A 19,852-nucleotide genomic window follows, 5' to 3' on the forward strand; every position below is an offset into this window, starting at 1 on the left:
AAGTCAGCGTCGAGAAATATGTATGCGGAAGAGGCCATGTTTACCCTTCCATGCATTGCTAGAGGTGTAGCTCAATTCCCAGGGACTCAATCGCACAATTGGCCCATATTGCTCATGTAGACGGTGCGCATCAAACACCGTAGTACCCCTCCATCTAGAAAGAATGCGGGGTATAGGAGATGCTCGCCATAAGAACGGACCGGGGTAGTGTCGAAGTGGATGGATGAGAATATTGTACGACAGCCATCCTGCGATGGAGGTAATCTGATCACGATTAGAATTTCTACACCCTCATCGTACGAGTGAAGTAGCTTACTGCTACCGAAAAAATGCGTAGAAAGAGTAGAACAACTGTCATGATGAGATACACAATGCTTGGATGACACAGAGTTGCTCCGAGGGAATCTGTGGTGTGTACAGAAAGACCATGGGCATTTTTTAGCCAGCTTCATTGCTTGTCCGATCAACCAAGGCATGCACTGACCGCTCCTCAAGTGCGATAAGGAATGTCATTTTCCTCGATTGGCATCACGCGACACCTTCTTGCCTTCGGTAGTTTTCTGGATACATACGGTCTTTACTCGGCGTCTCTTCGCAAGCACCGTATGCAACCCTATACTTGATCAAGACAAGTGGAGATGGCTGGTTCCACAGCGTGTTACAATCTAGAGTAGCTCCTAATCTCTATATCGTGGGGGATGTAAGTAGGTCCGTTTCAAAGAATGCTAGGAGTGATGAGTGAGCGAGTCTTGTGTACAATGAATCGCATAGTAGAGTACGTTGTATATAGTTATCACAGGAATCATAGCTCGCGGAACAGTCTATATACCAGCTGGTTCAACATAGCGAATCGTTCGTGATTCCGTAGACAGTTTAGGTATTTTTCGATATGCGCAGCCAGTCTGATCATTTCGCGCCTTCTGTGGCGTTCTTTTGCCCTCAAAGCAAGGCCCCCACAGAGGCGTACCTCGAGCAGCTCCAAAAGTACATTGTTGAAACGCCCCTACTCCTCCCATTTGCAGAAGCCATCACGTCGTTGACAGACACATGGACCATACTTTGTGACGGCCACCCGGACATAGCCAAACTCAAATCGGGCAAGCGACATGTCGTCAGTCTGAAGCGATGGATAACCGACGGAATATCTGGGCCTGTTTCAAGCTCCATGTCCGGTATTCTAGCGTTGCCGCTGTTGGTCGTTATCCAGATCTGCCAGTACTTCCAGTTGCTCGAGTTGCATGGTCTCACGCACGAGCGAATGCTGGCAAGCCTGAAGAAAGGTGGCGGCGCTCAGGGATATTGTGGAGGTCTTCCTACAGCCTTTGCTGTTTCTTGCGCCAAAGACGAGGAGGAGGTGGTCCATCTTGCAACCAAAGCTTTACGACTGGCATTTGCCGTTGGCACATTTGGCGAATTGGGTGACGACGAGTTGGTGGAGGGGGCCACGACCATCGCAGTACGCCTGAGAACTCCTCCGCAAGGAGATGAGCTTGTGGCAGGTATTCCTAGAGTAAGTTGGGATTCTTTTCGTATTCGCTGCAGGGCCTCTCCCCTGTCGGTCTTTGGACTTGTGTCACAGGAACATGACTTCCACCGAAGCAAACAAGCAGCATTTAGCAATTCCATTCCTGTGTAACAGCTACTTACAAAATGCAGTGCTACATTTCGGCGATCACAGACCCAAAAACGATAAGTATCGTAGGCCCTGTGCTAGAGCTCGAGAAGGTGGCAGAAAGAGCTCGTAACCGGGGTTTGCTAGTCACTGATATCCATATCCGTGGCAAAGTGCACAACCCGGAGAACGCGCCTTTGGTCAAAGTGCTGTTTGACATTTGTCAGGAGCATGACGACATGATGCTGCCTGATGCTAGTCAGCTGCGAGTTCCTGTGCGATCGAATTTGGATGGCAGCTTGCTGCATGATTGCTCGCTGACACACGAGGCAATCAACACCATCCTCGCCTCTCGATGCGAGTGGTATCGGCTTTTGAAGGGCGTCGCACAGGACCTAGCGGGAAGTGGTACAGACGCCCATACATTTGCTTTGTTCGGCATAGGAGACCCAGTCCCCCTGATGCCATTCCACAACGCTCGCTTGCGGATATCGAAGATGGAAGTCCATACCACTGTTCAGGGGGCCAGGTTGGCTGAATACAAGTAGTAGGTAGCCCCAACAGGCTGACGCGACTAGCGCCGCGCTAACACATCACGCCAGCCCGGAAGACGCCATTGCCATCACTGGTGTTTCATGCCGACTCCCACGAGCAGCCGACCTCGAAGAACTATGGCAGCTCCTCGCCGCTGGCACATCGACTTGCGAAGAGATCCGCCATGACAGGGTTCCGATGCGCGAAAGCTTTCGCGCGTTGCAAAACGACAAATGGAAGCCGAAGTGGTTCGGCAACTTCATTGATGGGGTCGATGAGTTCGACTGGGCTTTCTTCCGCTCGAATGCCAAGGAGGCTGCCAGCATGGACCCTCAGCAACGCATCCTCTTGGAACTGACCTATCAAGCTCTGGACAGCGCGGGCTACCTCCGCAAACATGTTCGCGAGAACGGAGACAAAGTCGGCTGCTTCGTCGGCGCAAGTTTCATCGAGTACACGGACAATACGAGTGCCCATCCACCAACTGCATATACAGCGACTGGTACCATTCGGGCATTTTTGTGCGGCAGGCTTAGCTATCACTATGGCTGGACTGGACCGGCGGAAGTCATCGACACGGCCTGCTCCTCTTCGCTTGTCGCCATCAATCGTGCCTGCCAGTCCATCTGGTCGGGTGAGTGTCCTATGGCTGTTGCTGGAGGAGTGAACATCATCTCCGGAGTTCACAACTATCTGGGTCTTGGCAAGGCCGGCTTCCTCAGCCCGACCGGTCAATGCAAGCCTTTCGATCAAGCGGCTGATGGCTATTGCCGTGGAGATGGTGCTGGAATGATCGTATTGAAGCCCTTGAAACAGGCGATGGCAGATGGTGATCCAGTTTTAGGCGTCATACCGGGGTCGTCCACCAACCAAGGCGGTTTGTCTGCATCTTTGACAGTCACTCAACCCTCGGCACAGGTTGAGCTATACCAGTCGATTCTCGAACGTGCTGGAATGAGTCCAAACCATGTGTCCTACGTCGAAGCCCACGGGACCGGCACACAAGCAGGCGATCCTCTTGAGGTGAGCAGCATCAGAGACGTGTTTGGTGGATCAGATCGTCCAACCAAACTCTATCTTGGTTCTATCAAAGCCAATACTGGCCACGCAGAGTCGGCGGCTGGGGTCGCTGGACTGCTCAAAGTCATCGCTATGTTATGGAAGAAAGCAATCCCGCCCCACGCATTGTTCAAATCTTTGAACCCCAAGATTCCCTCATTGGCCCCGGACAAGATTGTCATCGCAAAGAGCCTGGAACCATGGGAAGTACCCTTCAGAGCTGCGTGGGTGAACAACTACGGCGCGGCTGGAAGTAACGCATCGCTTGTTGTCTGCGAAGGGCCTCGGATGAGCTCTAGCAAAGCGTAAGTGGGAATCTCGCTCCTAGAAAGCTAAGCCTAACCTATCTGAATAGACCGACTCAGCTGCCTGCGGGTACCCACTATCCAATCATACTCTCAGCCCACACAGTTGAGAGTCTGAAGGCTTACGCAGCTGTCCTTAAATCGTACATCAGCCAAGGAGATCTGAGCCTCTCGAGCCTTGCTTACACCCTATCGGAGCGGCGAAAGCGCCATTCGGTGGCCTGGATGACAACAGCTTGCGACATTGCCGGCTTGCGCACCGAACTCTCCACGGACATCTCGTCATGCAGCATACCCCAACCTTCGAAGCGTATCGTGCTTGCATTCTCCGGCCAAAGCAAGCAGAATGTCGGTCTATCGAAAGCGGTTTACGAGTCAAATCCCAGGCTACGCTACTACCTCCAAGAGTGCGATCGAATCCTCGTCGCGCTTGGAACTCCATCGATCATCCCGGCTATCTTCCAGACCACCGTCATTACCGATCCAGTTCTGTTGCAGACAGCTACCATGGCGGTCCAATATGCTAGCGCTAGGTGTTGGATCGATGCTGGCGTGCAGCCCGCTTGCGTCATTGGACACAGCTTCGGAGAGTTGACAGCAATGGCCGTATCGGGTGTGCTCTCTCTTGAAGAGGCCCTCAAACTTGTTACTACCCGAGCCCAGCTCATGGTGACTAAATGGGGACCAGAGAGAGGTACTATGCTAGCAATATTTGCGCCGTACTCTGTTGTCGAACGTGTCATTGATGCAATCGGTGGTGAATCCCTAGAGATTGCTTGCTTCAATGCCACTAACAGCCACGTCGTAGTTGGCACCAAGATTGCGGTGACCAATGCGGAAAGACTGCTGGTTACTGACCCCTTGTTCAAGGGTGTCAGCAGTCGGAGAGTCGATGTAACTCATGGCTTCCATTCCGTCTTCACCGAGCCACTTCAGAAAGACTTCATGGAGTTCTTGAAATCATTGGACTTCAGAGAAGCTTCTATTCCCATCGAGCCATGCACAAAGGTGCACACTTCATTGATCAATGCTGAGCATGTTGCATCACATCTTCGCCAACCGGTCTACTTCATCGACGCCATTCAGCGGATAGAAGAGCGCCTGGGAGGCTGCATCTGGCTTGAAGCAGGATTCGATTCATCCATTATCCCCATGATTAAGCGTGCGACAGCTGAACCGGAGATTCATTCATTTCTCAACATCAAGACGGCTGATGTTAGTCAACCTACCAACGTTCTCTCTCAAAGTATCATCCACCTCTGGAAGGAAGGGATCGATATCACCCCATGGGCTTTCCTGTCTCCTTCTGAAGCTGGTTTAGAACCAGCATGGCTACCCCCCTATCAGTTTCAGAGAACCAAAGCTTGGCTCGAGAATGTTGATAGAGCTACTGAGCTTCAGCGGAGTTACGAAAGTCTTGGCTCGCAAAAGCTCGAGACCGCTTCTGTTCCGATCCCTGTTCGCTTGCTGCATCATGCTGAGTCTACTAGCAGTGCGAACAAGTTTGTTGTCAATAATTCGGCCAGCCGCTTTCGTGAGGTCATCAGTGGCCATGCAGTCCGTGGTCGGCCGCTTTGTCCCGCTTCCATGTACATGGAGTGTGCGGCTATGTCAGCTCAGATTCTGGGTGCAGACCTCGGATCTAAATCGCTAGCATTTGAGGACCTATCATTCGAATCACCGCTAGGCGTCGACCTGGATCGCAACGTCAATCTGACTCTCGAAAATATTGACAAAAACGGATGGAAGTTTGTTCTTTCGAGCTCTTCCGGGCAAGCAACCAGTTCCCACCGCGCAACTGTTCATGGCAGGGGTCGGATGGCTCTAGTAGAGAATCCTCGATTTTCTACATACAAGCGGCTCATAGCTGACCGCCTTGACTCAATTCGATCGAGTCCGAGCTCGGAGAAACTCAACGGCGGACGAGCCTATAAGCTGTTCTCGAAAGTTGTGGACTACGCCGACTTCTTCCACGGGATTCAAAGTATCGTCATTGACAACAACGAGGCACTAGCCGACATTCGTATGCCAGACAGTCATCTTGGGGGCAATGAAAGCGCAGTAACGAAGTATTGCGACACTGTGTCCATTGACGCGTTCATTCAAGTCTCCGGCCTTCTCATCAACAGCAGCAAAGTATGCCCACAGGGTCAGGTTTTCGTAGCTTCCGGCCTCGAAAGTGTCACGACGTCCAAACATTGCGACTTCGACACTCACAAGGAATGGGACGTCTATGCCATTTTCACTCTCATCGATGATGTGCATGCGACCGGCGACGTTTTCGTTTTGACCAAAGACGGCGAGGTAGCCATGACAGCTATCGGTGCCAAATTCCATCGTCTCGAAATCTCCAAGCTTGAGCGAACGCTTGACGCAGCCAATGGATCAAGATTAATCTCTAAATCGGGTTCATCTCTCTCTCTTCGCGAGAACTCTAGGCCCGCTATGCTCGAGAGCCCTCCGCCATTGACGCCCGATGGCGCTTCCAACTCATCAAGTGCTTCATCGGTGGCTGGCGACGAAGCCAACGAATCAGATGATCCGTTGAGGGCGATGATCTCCGCATATACTGGCGCACCAGCAGATTTCATTGCCTCAAACACTTGTATCGGTGATCTTGGTATCGATTCACTGGCGTCGGTCGAACTCTCGGACGAGATTAACGACCGTTTCGGGAAGATTGTGTCGCCTGGCGAGCTTCTAACGGTGAGCTTTGGTGCATTGAGCGAAACCATATTCTCTGGCGTCACCAAAGCCTACCGAAAGCAAGTCTCACCGGTAACCGCGCCGACGGCTAGGTCTCCATCCCCGGTCTCCAAGACATCCAAAACCGGATTAATGCCTCATTCAAGCCCGGAGGAAGGTGCCAAGGACTCCCTTGGTAGGACTCGACGCGCGAAACTGTTCGATCTTATTTCAGATCTTTGTGGCGTTGCTGTCAGCCATATCGAAGATCACCAACTTCTTCAGGACCTCGGCTTCGACTCTCTATCCACCACAGAACTCGTTTCCTGCCTATCTGAAGAGTTCAACGTCGATATCAATGGTATTGATAGCCTCCTTGACGTTTCTGTCAAGGATCTGATGCACTTGGCTGGACTTTCTCCAATGAAGCCAAGTACCACCCCACTTTCGAAGCCGTTAAACTCACCTGTGCTTGATCCACCCATACACCATTCTATCAGAACTGCCGAGATTACGGATCCGTTTCAATCTCTCTTGGAGGCGGAGTCTTCCTTTGAAGATTATGCCCGGTCTTGCCAGTTTACAGAGTATCTAGCAAAGGTCTCTGCTCGTCAGGATGAGCTTCTTCTTGCTTACCTGATTGAAGCTTTCCAGAAGCTAGGGATTGATTTCAAGGCCATCGCGCCGGGCCAGAAGATTCCCGATTTCGGATATCAACATAAACACAGTAAGGTAGTTCACAGGTACTACGAAATTCTTCAAAGGCATTCTGTCATCGAGAAGAAAGACTCCGGATATATCCGGTCATTTTGTTCACCCACCCTTCCTCCCAGCTCGTTCCAGCTTCTACGCGACCTCATCACGGACCACCCAAATTATCGCTGTGAGGCTGAACTCATGGCTCTCACCGGACCGAAGATTGCAGAATGCTTGATGGGTGTGGAGGACCCTGTTAAGCTGCTCTTTGGCACCAGCACGTCCCAGGAAATCGTTGGAAGCTTCTACACCCAAGCCCCTATGTTTGCCACTCTGACTGAGGTTCTTGTGGACTTCATGGTTCGATTAGTCAAGAAGGCAAACGGGCCAGTTCGTATCCTCGAGGTCGGAGCCGGCATGGGAGGGACTACCAAGCGGCTTGGTGAAGCACTAGGTGCTCTCGGCCATTCCATTGAATATGTATTCACGGACATATCTTCAACCCTGGTCCGAAACGCTTCTAAGAAGTTCAAATACTCGTGGATGCAGTTCAGAACGCTTAACCTTGAAGTCGAACCGCCTACGGAAATGGTTGGCAGGTTCGACGTCGTCATTAGCACGAACTGTGTTCATGCAACCGCCAACAGAACTGAAACCTGTCGTCGTATCAAGCACATGCTCAATCCGCATGGTGTCTTGGTGCTCTCAGAAATCACTACGATCTTCGACTGGCACGAGGCTGTTTTTGGTTTGCTGGACGGTTGGTGGTTGGCGGTCGATGCCACACATGCCATTCAACCCGCAGCAGTCTGGATGAACTTCATGCATCAAGCTGGGTTTGCAAGCGCCACCTACTCTCAAAGCACAATGCCGGATTGCAATCTTCAGCGGCTACTTATAGCCTCTGTGAAGCAGTATCCGGAACCACAGCGTCACAGTGACTTGCCAACGTCTGGTGTTGACACAGTTGTTTACAAGGTCGTTGATGGTATTGAGATAGAAGCCGATGTCTACTTGCCGAACAGCCCTCCAATTAGCTCGATGCCTGTAGGTAAATGGCCCTCCGCACGCGTTGCTGTTCTGCACTAAACGTCTGGCAGCATTGATGATCCACGGAGGTGGCCACATGACACTTTCACGCAAAGCAATCAGACCAGCACAGACAAAGTTCTTATTGTCGCACAACATTCTTCCTGTCAGCATAGACTATCGGCTGGTTCCAGAGGTGAATGTCATTGACGGGCCGTTTTCCGACGTACGAGATGCATACGTTTGGATCCAGACAAAGCTCTCTGCTATCACATCTCAATACGGCATCTCGATAGACCAAACTCGCATAGTTTCGATTGGGTATTCAACGGGTGCCCATCTCGCCATGAGCCTTGCTTGGACTACCAAAGCGCTCGACATCCCGTCACCAGCCGCCATATTGGGCTTTTATGGCCCAACCGACTTTGAAACTGGGGCTCTGGAAAGGCATCAGGAAGAGCAGTCTTACGGAGAGTTCCCTGCCCGCAGAATGCGACTTGAGAAAATCATGCAGGCTCTGCCGCGGGCACCCGTGACGAACTATGGCACCATGATGGATGGTAGCCGATTGGGTTGGATCAAGCCCGGCGACCCACGCTCTGAGCTCATCTTCGCGGTTCTCAAGGAGGGCATCGGGCTAAACGTTCTGCTCTACGGCCTTTCTCCTAAGGCTCTGGCCCAAAAGCCTGACCCAGAGCTTGTCAGAGCGATTAGCCCAATGGCGCATGTGCGAGACGGCTCCTACAATGTCCCCACATTTGTCATTCATGGGCTACACGATGAGATTGTTCCGTTCAAGACAGCCGAATCGTTCGTAAAGGAGCTGAACAATTCTGGAGTTGAATGTGGCTTCTTACCGGTTCCTGGAGTGAAACACATCCATGATCTGCATCTCAAGCCGGGAAGCAGAGAGTGGAAAAGCCAAGTAGAACCAGGATATCTGTTCCTGTTCAAGCATCTAAAGATGTCCTTTTAGGTAGACTTATAGTCGAACATAGTCACTGATCTCTTGTCACTGCAACGAATGAATCACATATCTGGTAGAGTCGATCGCCCTTTCTGGTACCATGCATGCCCTCGCAAAGCAGAACCTGGTTGTATTTCGATAAGTTGCGTAGCCAACCATGCAGCGGAGCAAATCAGTAGGCGCTCTCGGTCCTGATGTCAATACCGAGGTTGAGAGTACAAGCAAAGGTGGCCATTGCGTCAAGAAGGGTGTCTCTTATCTTCGCACACCGCTTGCGATGTAGGTGCATACTATCCAGAGCTAGCATCGTATCTATTGCGGACCGAATTTAAAAACGTACACCTCACATTTCGGCGACACGAAAATTGGACCGAGGAACCGGCGAACGGGCAGATCAACACTCAACCTACTCCGAGAGTCTGGTGACATATGGTGCGGGGCATGGTGTACCGGACACATGCAGCTAGTACGCTACAAGAAAGTCTCAAAAGGTAGCTTATGGCCCACTACGTCTCATGGTCACGCCGACGTCCAATCCACCATTGTTATCCATCCTCCGGCCTCCAGAAATGAGCACAGCCATAATCTCCGAAACGAGCAACATGTCCCCGAAAGGCAGAACGAAGATCACTCGAGAAGAAGAAGATCAGATATGGTCTTGGAACGCTTCACTTCCGCCAACTCCTCACTTGACTATCACTCAAGTCTTCACCAAGCAAGTCAGCTGCTCCCCTGACGCGCCTGCGGTGGACGCACCAGACGGTACACTCACATACACGCAATTGGAAGACTACTCTACGCGTTTAGCCCAACATCTTCATACTATACTCGATGAAGCCACTGCCGGTGAAATCATCCCGATCTGTTTCGACAAATCCATCTGGCTAGTTGTCTGTATGATGGCTGTGTCGAAGGCGGGGATGGCGTACACGACGCTGGACCCTGGCAACCCAACGGAGCGGTTACATGCGTGCCTGGCCACTATAAGTCCTCGAGTAATGCTTGCCGAAGAAAAGTTCAACGAGAGGTTTCCACGCGAAGTTGTCAGCAAGGTGGTCATCAATGTGCCAGAACTTTGCAGCAGCGATTCCGAGAGTGGGATGATCGGAGTGATAGACCTGCCAGTCGGCCTTCCGAATGATCTCGCTTATGTGTGTTTCACATCAGGATCGACGGGACTACCTAAAGTGGTTCAACATACGCAAAGCAGTGCGGTCTCTAATGTTATCCATGGTCATGGTTACGCAGCTAGTAGCCGCGTTCTCAACTTCGCCTCCCAGGCTTTTGCTGCGAGCATTGTCACGACTTTGAAGACGCTTTGTAACGGGGGTCTATTGATCCTACCACCAGAGCGAGAGCGCATGGGCGGTATAGCGGACTTCATCACCAGGAAGAAAATCACTCGGACCTTCCTTACACCAACGCTGCTGAACCTGCTGAAGCCAGAGGAAGTGGATTGCTTGCAGTTTTTGACCGTAGGGGGTGAGCCCGTAACTCAGCGACTCATCGATATTTGGGCGCCGCGGGTGTCGCTTGTGGAGGCGATTGGCATGACGGAGGGCGTCGGTATTGCGAACGCCATCGATGTTAGCGGGAAGAAATGTAAAGCTCGCCAGTTTATGACGGGTTGCGCATGGATCGTTGACCAAGACGATGCGAATACACTAGCGCCGATCGGGGAAACGGGGGAACTTCTTTTTGAGGGACCAGCGCTATTCCAGGGATACCGCAACGACCCGGAAGCTAATACGAAGGCATTTATCGACGGGCCACCTGTATGGGCGAAAGCGAGGGGGGAGATGAGACCCAGAGTGATGTTTCGAACGGGAGATTTGGCAAAGTATATCGAAGATGGCGTTGTGCAGATTGTGGGAAGGAAAGATACGCGTGTCAAGTTACATGGGCAACGCTTTGAGTTGGGAGAGGTGGAGAAGTCGTTGTTGGACAGCCTCCCATCGGGTGTGACGGTCGCAGCGGAGATAGTCGAACCGACAACCGGAACTGGGCCAATGCTCGTCGCTTTCATACACGGGCTTGCAACAGACTTCTCTCACGAAGTCAGGCAGTTGAGAGAGAGATTGGCGGACAGTCTTCCGGATCACATGATACCGCGCGGATTTGTGGAACTCAAAGAACGGCCGTTAAACCCGTCTGGCAAACTCGATCGAAAGCTACTGCGGAGTCAGGCTGCCAGGATGTCGTTGGTTGATCTGGTGAAGCATGTTGGCGCTCTAAGCAAGTCTGCGCCAGTGACATTGCAGGAGCGAACGATGCAACGTCTATGGGCCTCAGTGCTCGGCCTTCCTGTAGAGTACATCGGTTTGCAGGACGATTTCTTCCATCTTGGCGGAGATTCCTTGCACTGTATCAAGCTCATCGCACAAGCACGGAAAGAGCAGGTCATTCTGTCAATCGAAGACATCCTGGTGAATCGAACTCTCCAGGCTATGAGTACATCGGCAAGGTTCGAGGTATGCGCTCAGTCGACTACGCTAGGCGGTGAATATACAGCGCACACGATAGAGACAGTCGCACCGGAGATCTCACAAGATGATGTCGACGCTGTTGCTCTGGCGACGGACTGGCAGGCCTGGTGTGTCGGGCAGGGTCTGCTCAAGTCACATGGCTGGCATGACTACATGATCTTCAAGTTCCCCAAAACACTGGATGTTGGAAGGTTGCAACGCGCTTGTCAACAGCTCATAAATCAACACGCCCTCCTACGGACGGTGTTCGTAGTGAAAGCAAGACAAACTTTCCAGGTCGTTCTCAAGGCCAAGGCTTTCCCCTTCCGGTTCACTGTGGAGCAGTCTAGTGACAGTCAGAATATGGACGGGCTTGTTAAGGAGATCATTCAGCAGGATATGAAACGACACCGTCAACTCGGCGATACTTTGGTAGCTTTTACCCTTGTACATGATGCCACGACTAGCACAGCGCAACTGGTCCTTCGAATCTCCCACGCCCAGTACGACGCGCTCAGTCTCGACACATTGTGGCGCTCGCTCGAGGCTTTGTATTTTGACAGACCATTGGAAGTCATTCCTTTCACCGACTTCTGCGCAGAAGCAGTCTTAGCAAGCAGGAATTCTGAGACGTTCTGGAAGACAGCTCTGGCCAATAGCTCGATGAGCGAAGTTCGTGCTCACACTCGCCCTAGCGTGGACTGCCCTATCAACGGCGCCGTCAAGATTTCCGTTCCCTTGGTAGATCTGAAGACTTCGGGTTACACGAGCGCAACCGCTGTTCTTGCCTCATGGTCGATCGTGCTGTCGAAGCTTACGGGTCAGGACTCTGTCGTATTCGGGTGCATCATTTCTGGAAGACACATGATGATGCCCAACGTATCGGATATCCTCGGCCCATGCATGAACGTCATACCTTTGCGCACGGATGTCGTTTCAACCGCAAAAGCTTCTTCGCTTCTCGATGCGACTCAAAGCAACTATCTGAAGTCGCTGCAGCATGGCCATATTGGACACCATCACATCATAGAGAAGTGCACCAATTGGCCTCGATGGACACGATTCTCGACAGTCGTGAACCATCTCAGCTTCGGGTCGATCGAGCAGCCATTTCCAGAACTTGGCGGGTGCGCATTCGATGTGTACGAACCGGAGCATGACAAAGCCGACCTATGGCTACAAACATCTGCTCGCGACAACAAGCTAGAAGTCGAACTGAGATACTCGCAACAGGCTTTCTCGGAAGATCGGGTTAAAGCGGTGTTGAGCGGCTTCGTTCAAACTTACGAACAGCTGCCTCATTTATTGGAACAGAAACTGTCAGACATCCTTGCTCAATTCGATCTGGCTGCATTCCAGCACAACCTGGTCAGCCCCCGTCAAGCTAGGAAGCAGGCATCAAGGCCTGGGACAGAAGATAGAAAGATCTTGGAGGAAGTAGTTTGTTCAGCTTGGGAGTCGGTGTTGGGATCAGACTTCAGGTCGTCTCCTGGTTTCACACACCAAACTCCGTTCTACGAAATATGGGGCAACAGCATTGCTGCTGCCGCTCTTGCTTGTGAATACTCCAAGCGGGGATTTGCTACAAGTATTGAGGAACTGCTTGATTTCCCGTCTGTTGCAGAGACTATTGCTCTTCTCTCAACCCGCACAAAGGGCGATGCTGAGAAAGTCACTTAGCCTGCTGCACAACGAGCTTTTTGACATAGATAGTGCATTCATATCACAATAGACGTCGGCTTTTGATGAAACCTCGAGTATGAACCAATGTCGTGCTACAATGAGATGAAGATGTTTGCAGCCTGGAATGCGCAGCATGAGTCGTCCGGAAAAAAGGTGGCGTCCAATTTCGACTACTTACTGCACCTGCATGAATAAACTGAGGACCAGGCGAATATCGAGAGAGCTTACTGAAACAAGTCCACCTGTATTCTTGCATCAAGAGTCCATGTATAGAGCAGAGTTGATGGAACCTCGACTGCAGACCTCATGAACTTCTCCGGCCATAGGGCTCAAATGGAAAAATCGCCGCAATGCCTGCCATGAGGATGTACAACGCGGCGCAAATATATATCGGGACAGCGGTTCCCGTCTTTGCCGCCAGTCAGCGCGAACCCAGCCATTCGGAGTCATCTCAAACATGACAGGTTCAGTGAAGAGCAGACTTACATCAGCGACCGTCGCAATAACGGCACTCAAGATTCCCATAACCCTGTTCCAGGCAATCGCGATCCCGTTGCCGGTACCTCTGTGCGCACTAGGCAGCACCTCCGGCGTATAAGCGTACAGCGTGCCATAGTAGATATTTAAACAGAAGTTGATGATGCATGTGAACGCCACATTCTGAACAGCAGTCCTGACCTGCGTGTACGCGAAGAAGAAAGCCATGGTGACCAATGCTCCAATAACCATGGTATACTTACGACCAAGGCGCGTATGACACATGTAGCCCGCTAGCACAGGTCCCCAAATCCCGCTAAAGTTCACGAGGGTGTAGTTGCGCCAAGTGATGTAGGGTGATGGTTCACCGAAGGCGGCGCCGCGAGAGGAGAGGTAGGCGGGGAGGAAGACATTGTAGACTAAACAAAGGTGTACAAAGTCAGCGTATGTCTCACATGCAGTTCGCACAGAGACACTTACGGGGGTAGGCGAGGCCTATCAATGTCCACGAGAGCCAGATCAACGATGTGCTAATACCTATTCGCTTCGTGGAATACAGGCCGCGGAGGTGCATATTGATCTCTCCCAAGCCCCATTTACTCTGATTTCCACGTGCAGCGATACGATCTACGGTGCCACAGTCTTGCATCTGGGTGACGGTGAGACTACAAGGTCGATTGTATTTGGTGGCAATGAAGTGGAGGGTTTCGACGCACTCGGCGTCTTTACCTTCGCTGACGAGGAATTTGGGAGTCTCCTTGAGACGGATGATGGTGATGCGGAGAATAGACATTACAAAAACCAAGGATCCAGAAGCGTACCATACGTAGCGCCAACCTTGGTTGTTAGACTTTGTACAGGGGCCTGCCGTGGGATCGAGGGATGGGTCTGCGCAGCTAAAATTTGGAAGGAAGGCCCAGGCAAAAAAGCCAGCTACGAGCTGACCAATGCCTAGTCAGAGTGTTAGTACTTAGGCTTATAGATGCCATCCCTCGGAGAAGAAAACAGCGGAAGATTGGGGATATATATACCCCACCAAGCTGCCATGAGCGTAAGCATCCACTGCCTATAGCTAGGCAGATACTCCAAGAACACTGCCGTATCCAACACCAAATTTCCTCCGGCGCCAAAAGCACTCAAACATACGAACAAGCCCAAGACTTCCCAATTTGGGCTTGCTCCAGCCACAATTGCAAAGATCGAGCAAATCAGCAAACTAACGTTAAACGCTGTCTTTCGGCCGATGATATCGGCTGATAAGCCCCAGAATAAGGCTCCCGTGAGCATTCCGACGTAAGCAGCGATGGTCAGGCCGTTTCGGTAGGAAGGCTTGAACTCAAGGGCGGCTTGCGCGGCGATGACGGACTGAATGAGTAGGATGAGGGAGTCAACGGCGTAGCCAAAACCATTCAGGACAAAGAGCTAAGCCTTATTAGAAATGCTCAAAGATGTCAGAGACACATCAAGTACCTTCCATTGATACGTCGTGAAACCGATCTGGGGACTGTAATCAGTACACACCCACAAGAGTCTTCTCTCAACAAGCTTACCTCATCGATCGCATTGTTAACCAGATGCATTTTGGCATTCAGCACAGGATCAGTGAGTTGTAAGATGTCGTCTTTACCCAAGCTACTCGTTTCACCGCAGGCGTGCTGGTGTTCAACATCGTGCTCGTGCTCTTGCACTTTCCCGTCGTGAACTTTGCTCTGATCGTCCATCTTACTATACCACACCTCAATCTCCGAATGCACTGTACAAAATTTCCAACTCTTTGCAAATGTGAGAGGTGCACGCGACGACTGGGAAGAAAGAGAAAGGCCAAATAGAGGGGCACCGAGTGTAAGGTAGATCCATGTATCTTGCTGGCACTTGCAGCGAAGGACAAGACTATTCCGATGCTGTGCCCAATGCAACGTCCGAACTCACCACGTTGTTCGCCTGGTCCGAACGGTTGCACCAATGGCAACAACCCAAGGAATGCGCTTGTCAGCTGGTAGCTACGCTTTGATTGGTCGGCATCATAATCGGCTGTTCGTGACAGGGGTATAAGCTGAGGCGATCGCTCTTGGAAATCCTTGGGTTGTGATACGGGCGATACCAACGTGGGAAGGTGCGAATGAGCACAAGAACGTTCCGTCGAATCGGCAGTCGACCATTCTCGAGTTGCGCGCAACGTCTCTGAGCACGGAGATGGCCTCAGTGGCGTGAAATCTGCAATACCAACTGGGCCACCTAGGGAGATGAGTTCAGGTCTTCCCATCTGCAATGTATATGTATTTGACTTGACTATAATCTGTATTGTGGAGTACGACTACGTGCACCTTCGTGCAGTGAGAATTGTGGTATAATCGTGATGGCGCCCCACTGTTACAACATTAGCAAGGAAAGAAAGGAATCTGTACATGATATCGCCGTAAATATAGCCCTGGTATCCTAAACGCCTTGCTGAAGACAAGATGTACACAATGATGAAATGCATCGGAAACAAGAGGATCCCATGTAATAGTTCCTACTGCCCGGGTGTTTGTGTCGGAGTACTCTCTTCGGTGCTGGCAATAGCACTGTCGCCTTCCGCGACCATTGTGACCGGTGTTGGTGTAATCCTTCGTCGCTTACTCTCTCGCGCATCTGCATCAACTTCCGGCATAGCATACAAATCTCGTTTCTTGGAAGTCGAAGATGCATCGTCGCGGTCTGACTCGCTCATTTCGCTTTCTCTTCGCCCAACATGGGCAGTGCTTGGTACCCCGCTGACCGAGCTACTTGCACTGTGCGTCGTGCCCTGGCCGTGAGCTGGGGTCAGAGGCGGTGTCCACATCGGTACAGGTCCAGAATTGGCAGCAGCAATACTAGGCACTGATGACATAGCCGGCGTTGGGGCGTTCATGTTGCTTTGGTCACCTGCACCGGGCGCAAAGGATGAAGCAGTAGCAATACTGGATACCGAATTGCTTCTTGTGGGACTTCCAGGCCTTGCGGGAACAAAAGAGCTCGGAGAGGCCGGGAAGCCTGCAGAGGGTTGCCTCTGCATTGGTGGTGCAGTAGCCGTTGTGGTGCCCGGCATGGTTCCGTTTGTTGGTGTAGGAGTCGGGGTAGAGTTGTTTGATGTGTGCCCCCCCGTGGTGTTGATGGCAGCAGGTGTCTGCTGTGGTCGGCTATGAACAGCTAAAGGACCCGTGTACTTGTCGCCGAGTTCGCCAGGAGCAAATGTGATGGATGAGCAAAAGCCATCCGACGAGGTCATCAGCAGCATGGAGCCGTCATTTGACCTATTGAATGGTAAGTGAACTGGGAGTCAAAGCGGGCCTCGGCACGTACCAGGTGATGTCTGTAAAGGTAGCAAAGTGCAAGTTGCTGACGATGCATAGGGGCTTCTGTTGCTGCGTATCGTAGATGTGGATAGCGTCTTGTGTTGCGACAGCATACATCATGCGATAAGGCAGTGTAAAGGCAGACGGAGGCCCGGGGGGCAGGCCGGATTGAGCGGATGCTTCGCCATCGGCGGGCTTGGGCGACGGCGCTGATAGGCTTGGCGAGGGAGAAGGCGCACTCGTGATGGGCGGGGGGTCCATGGATGAATGCGAGGTAGGGGGCTTGGAGGGCATGACTGGATCAGGCAGAGAAGGAATCTCATCGTCCATATTCGAAGTATCGATGGTGATGTGCCTGGTGGGTGGGGCAGACTGGCGCAGGGTATAGTAGACGGGCGAGCAACGGACGGCGACCGAGGGCTTCTTGTGGCCGGGCAGATAGGCGACGGGTGGCTTGTTAAGGCCGGCCCGGGTATATATGTAGACTGTATTCGTGATGTCGTCGGTCTGCTTGGCTTCAGCAACGGACGCATGCACGGCCTTGTATTGGCCTGCCGGCGTGAACAACAAGCTGCCGTCCGGGGCAAATGTAAGACGTCGGAAGAAGGACGTCAGGGTCTCGTTGAAGTAGAGGGGCGCGTTGCGGAGGCCCATGGGGCCCATGGTGCCAATGCTGGGGGAGTTTGGCATGACGGCGGGCAGGGGCATGGACGGAGCGGGCGAGGCGGAGCGGCGCATGGATGGAGAGGAGCCGAAGGACGAACGACGGCTGTGCGAGGTCGGCGGCGGATGCATCGTGGGCAGGGCCAGCGACTGGGGCGTGCCGGGCATCGACGGCACGGGCGAGCCGATTGCCATGGCAGCATCAGCGGCAAAGGCGCGGCTGCCGAAGTCTGGGGGCGCCGGGCTGTTGGAAGAGACGCGGCGGGCGGGCAGGTCCATCTTGGTGACCTTGCTGTGCTGGGCCAGCGAGAAGTGGCCGTCCTTGTTCTTCAGGGTGTAGATGTGGACGGAGCGGTCCGACGACTGGGTTGCAATGTACTCGTTCATGGGGTCCCAGGCAACGCCCTGGACGTAGTGGTTGTGCTCGGCAATCTGCCGCACGATGCTTCCTAGACACGATTGAGCAGCTATCGGGGACGTGGTGGCTGGGCACGGGGCGTACCAGTGTGAGCGTTGTAGATGCGGGCAATGTTGTCCATGCTGCCTGTGATGAAGAAGACGCCGTCAGGGGACCAGGCCAGGTCGTAGATCTCGGAGCCTATGGACCTGCACATGGCCTTGACTCGCCACGTCTCCTTGTCTTCGAGGCCCTCGTCCAAGTTGTGCGCCGCCTGCTTCTCGGCGGGGACCCAGAGCAGCACGTTGCCGTCGTCGCCGGCGCTCGCGAGCATCTCGCCTAGGGCACGTCAGTTGCTGCTCTCTCTTGCACGTGGGCCGGAGGCGTACCCCGTGGACACCATCGCACCACGTTGACGGCCTGCGTGTGCTTGGCCAGAGTCGACAGGTAGGAGACGGTGCGCTCCTCGCCGTGCGCCTCGACGCTCCAGAGCTGTTGTACAGGTCAGCGCAAGTCCATGCTGCTCGCGGGGAGGGGCTGCCGCACCCGCACGTTGTTGTCGCCGCCCGCTGTCGCCAGGCGTCCCTTGCCGTGGGGCTCAAAGTGCGCCGAGTAGATGGGCGCGTTCTCGTTGTGCCAGGACACCAGGAGCGGAGCAGCCTTCATCGTCGCTGGGGCCGCTGCTCATTCCGCACACAGGCGCAGGCGTAGGGCGTCCGTGGGTGCTGGCTGCACGTGACGGGTCGTGATGTTGGCGGTGCGGAGGGCAGGGCATGCGGGTGAGGCTCTGGGCTGGCGGTGCGGAGGGCAGATGGATGGTTTGCCTGTGTCTCTGGGTGCCCAGGTGGTTGGAGCGCGGACGTTCCGCGTCTGCTCCTAGCCGCATCGGGAAAGCTCTTTGGTTTTGGTTTCACTGTAGCCACCAGCGCCCGTCCAGCCTCCCACACGCCGGCCCTCATGTAGATCCTGCAAACACAGGCAACCCGCCTGCATCCACCATGGCAGACGACGCTGCCGCCCGCCTCGAAACCGAGCTGCTGCTGCTAGATGCCATGTATCCCCACCAGACGCACTATCATCCCAAGTCACGGGAATTGAGCTTCTCCCAAGATGATCGTGCCTCGCTCCTTCTTCGCTTGCCCGAGTCGTATCCGGCATCAGGGTCGCCCGACATCATCTCTGCGACTGACGCAGCCAAGCACGACCTGCGGACGCGCATTAGAGATGCCGTCACAGGGCTTGGGCTGGCCCAAGGCGAAGAGGCCCTCGATGCCATCCTCGCTGCCTTTCGGCACATGCTCGATTCTGCTCCTGCTGAATCACACAGCGGCTCGACCGCAGGGGCCAACCAGAGTCTAGACACCTCCAAGACAGTCATTGTATGGCTGCACCATCTTCTCAATACCAACAAACGCAAACTTGCACTCTCACCTCCGTCTTCAGTGCCACCCGTGTCTGGGCTCACCAAGCCTGGATATCCTGGCTTGCTTGTCTACTCCGGCCCCTCCGTAGCTGTCACAGAGCATGTCAACACACTAAAAGCACAGAACTGGCAAGCGTTCCAGGTACGGTATGAAGAAGCAGAGCTCTGGCACTTTGCACATGGTGCCGGCGTCAGAGAGATGGAGACTATGAGCCATGTCGTCAAGGGCGTCGAAACAGAAGGAGCCATTGGGGCAACGCAGAAAGAGGAGCTTCTCAAAGCTATCGGTATCAAATAAACATCCCACCAGTTCTCTGCTACATTCCTTCCAAAGGCGCTTTCTTATTTGTTGACGTGACTCCTGGCTCAAGTAATCGTTAGGACCTCCGCTTATGGATGTCCATCTGGACTTTCGTGGTGACGTGATGTACCTTGGATGTACAAAGGAGCAACATGTCATTCGAGGTTGGCCCGAGCGCGCCAGTTCGCATCCCAAATCATCGAAAGTCTGCCGCAGCACCATTTCGCAACACCACGGCGTCA

At 53.1% G+C, this 19,852-nt stretch overlaps 5 protein-coding genes across 5 annotated transcripts; 3 read left to right on the forward strand and 2 right to left on the reverse strand.

Annotated features, from left to right (window-relative positions):
• Positions 1–1,165: 1,165 nt before the first annotated feature.
• Positions 1,166–9,170, forward strand: J4E79_000097 (Type I Iterative PKS; the record flags this gene model as incomplete). The annotated part of the gene is made up of 6 exons (XM_049349016.1): positions 1,166–1,510; positions 1,657–2,159; positions 2,215–3,510; positions 3,561–7,942; positions 8,115–8,734; positions 9,039–9,170. The coding sequence occupies 6 exons, from the start codon at positions 1,166–1,168 to the stop codon at positions 9,168–9,170; spliced, it is 7,278 nt and encodes a 2,425-aa protein (XP_049215803.1).
• Positions 9,171–9,402: 232 nt separating this feature from the next.
• On the forward strand, positions 9,403–13,032 carry J4E79_000098 (NRPS; the record flags this gene model as incomplete). Its single annotated transcript, XM_049349017.1, has 1 exon — positions 9,403–13,032. The coding sequence occupies one exon, from the start codon at positions 9,403–9,405 to the stop codon at positions 13,030–13,032; it is 3,630 nt and encodes a 1,209-aa protein (XP_049215804.1).
• Positions 13,033–13,339: 307 nt separating this feature from the next.
• Positions 13,340–15,233, reverse strand: J4E79_000099 (uncharacterized protein; the record flags this gene model as incomplete). The annotated part of the gene is made up of 6 exons (XM_049349018.1): positions 13,340–13,444; positions 13,522–13,931; positions 13,993–14,463; positions 14,544–14,934; positions 14,983–15,009; positions 15,063–15,233. 6 exons carry the CDS (start codon positions 15,231–15,233, stop codon positions 13,340–13,342), a joined length of 1,575 nt encoding a protein of 524 aa, XP_049215805.1.
• A 791-nt stretch (positions 15,234–16,024) lies between these two features.
• On the reverse strand, positions 16,025–18,552 carry J4E79_000100 (uncharacterized protein; the record flags this gene model as incomplete). Its single annotated transcript, XM_049349019.1, has 5 exons — positions 16,025–16,784; positions 16,834–17,938; positions 17,992–18,225; positions 18,276–18,378; positions 18,433–18,552. The coding sequence occupies 5 exons, from the start codon at positions 18,550–18,552 to the stop codon at positions 16,025–16,027; spliced, it is 2,322 nt and encodes a 773-aa protein (XP_049215806.1).
• Positions 18,553–18,884: 332 nt separating this feature from the next.
• J4E79_000101 (uncharacterized protein) lies at positions 18,885–19,607 on the forward strand (the record flags this gene model as incomplete). The annotated part of the gene is made up of 1 exon (XM_049349020.1): positions 18,885–19,607. One exon carries the CDS (start codon positions 18,885–18,887, stop codon positions 19,605–19,607), a length of 723 nt encoding a protein of 240 aa, XP_049215807.1.
• Between the last annotated feature and the right edge of the window lie 245 nt (positions 19,608–19,852).

The sequence above is a fragment of the Alternaria viburni genome, assembly GCF_023758015.1.
Source record: "Alternaria viburni strain BMP 2772 chromosome Unknown scaffold_1, whole genome shotgun sequence".
Classification (NCBI taxonomy): domain Eukaryota; kingdom Fungi; phylum Ascomycota; class Dothideomycetes; order Pleosporales; family Pleosporaceae; genus Alternaria; species Alternaria viburni.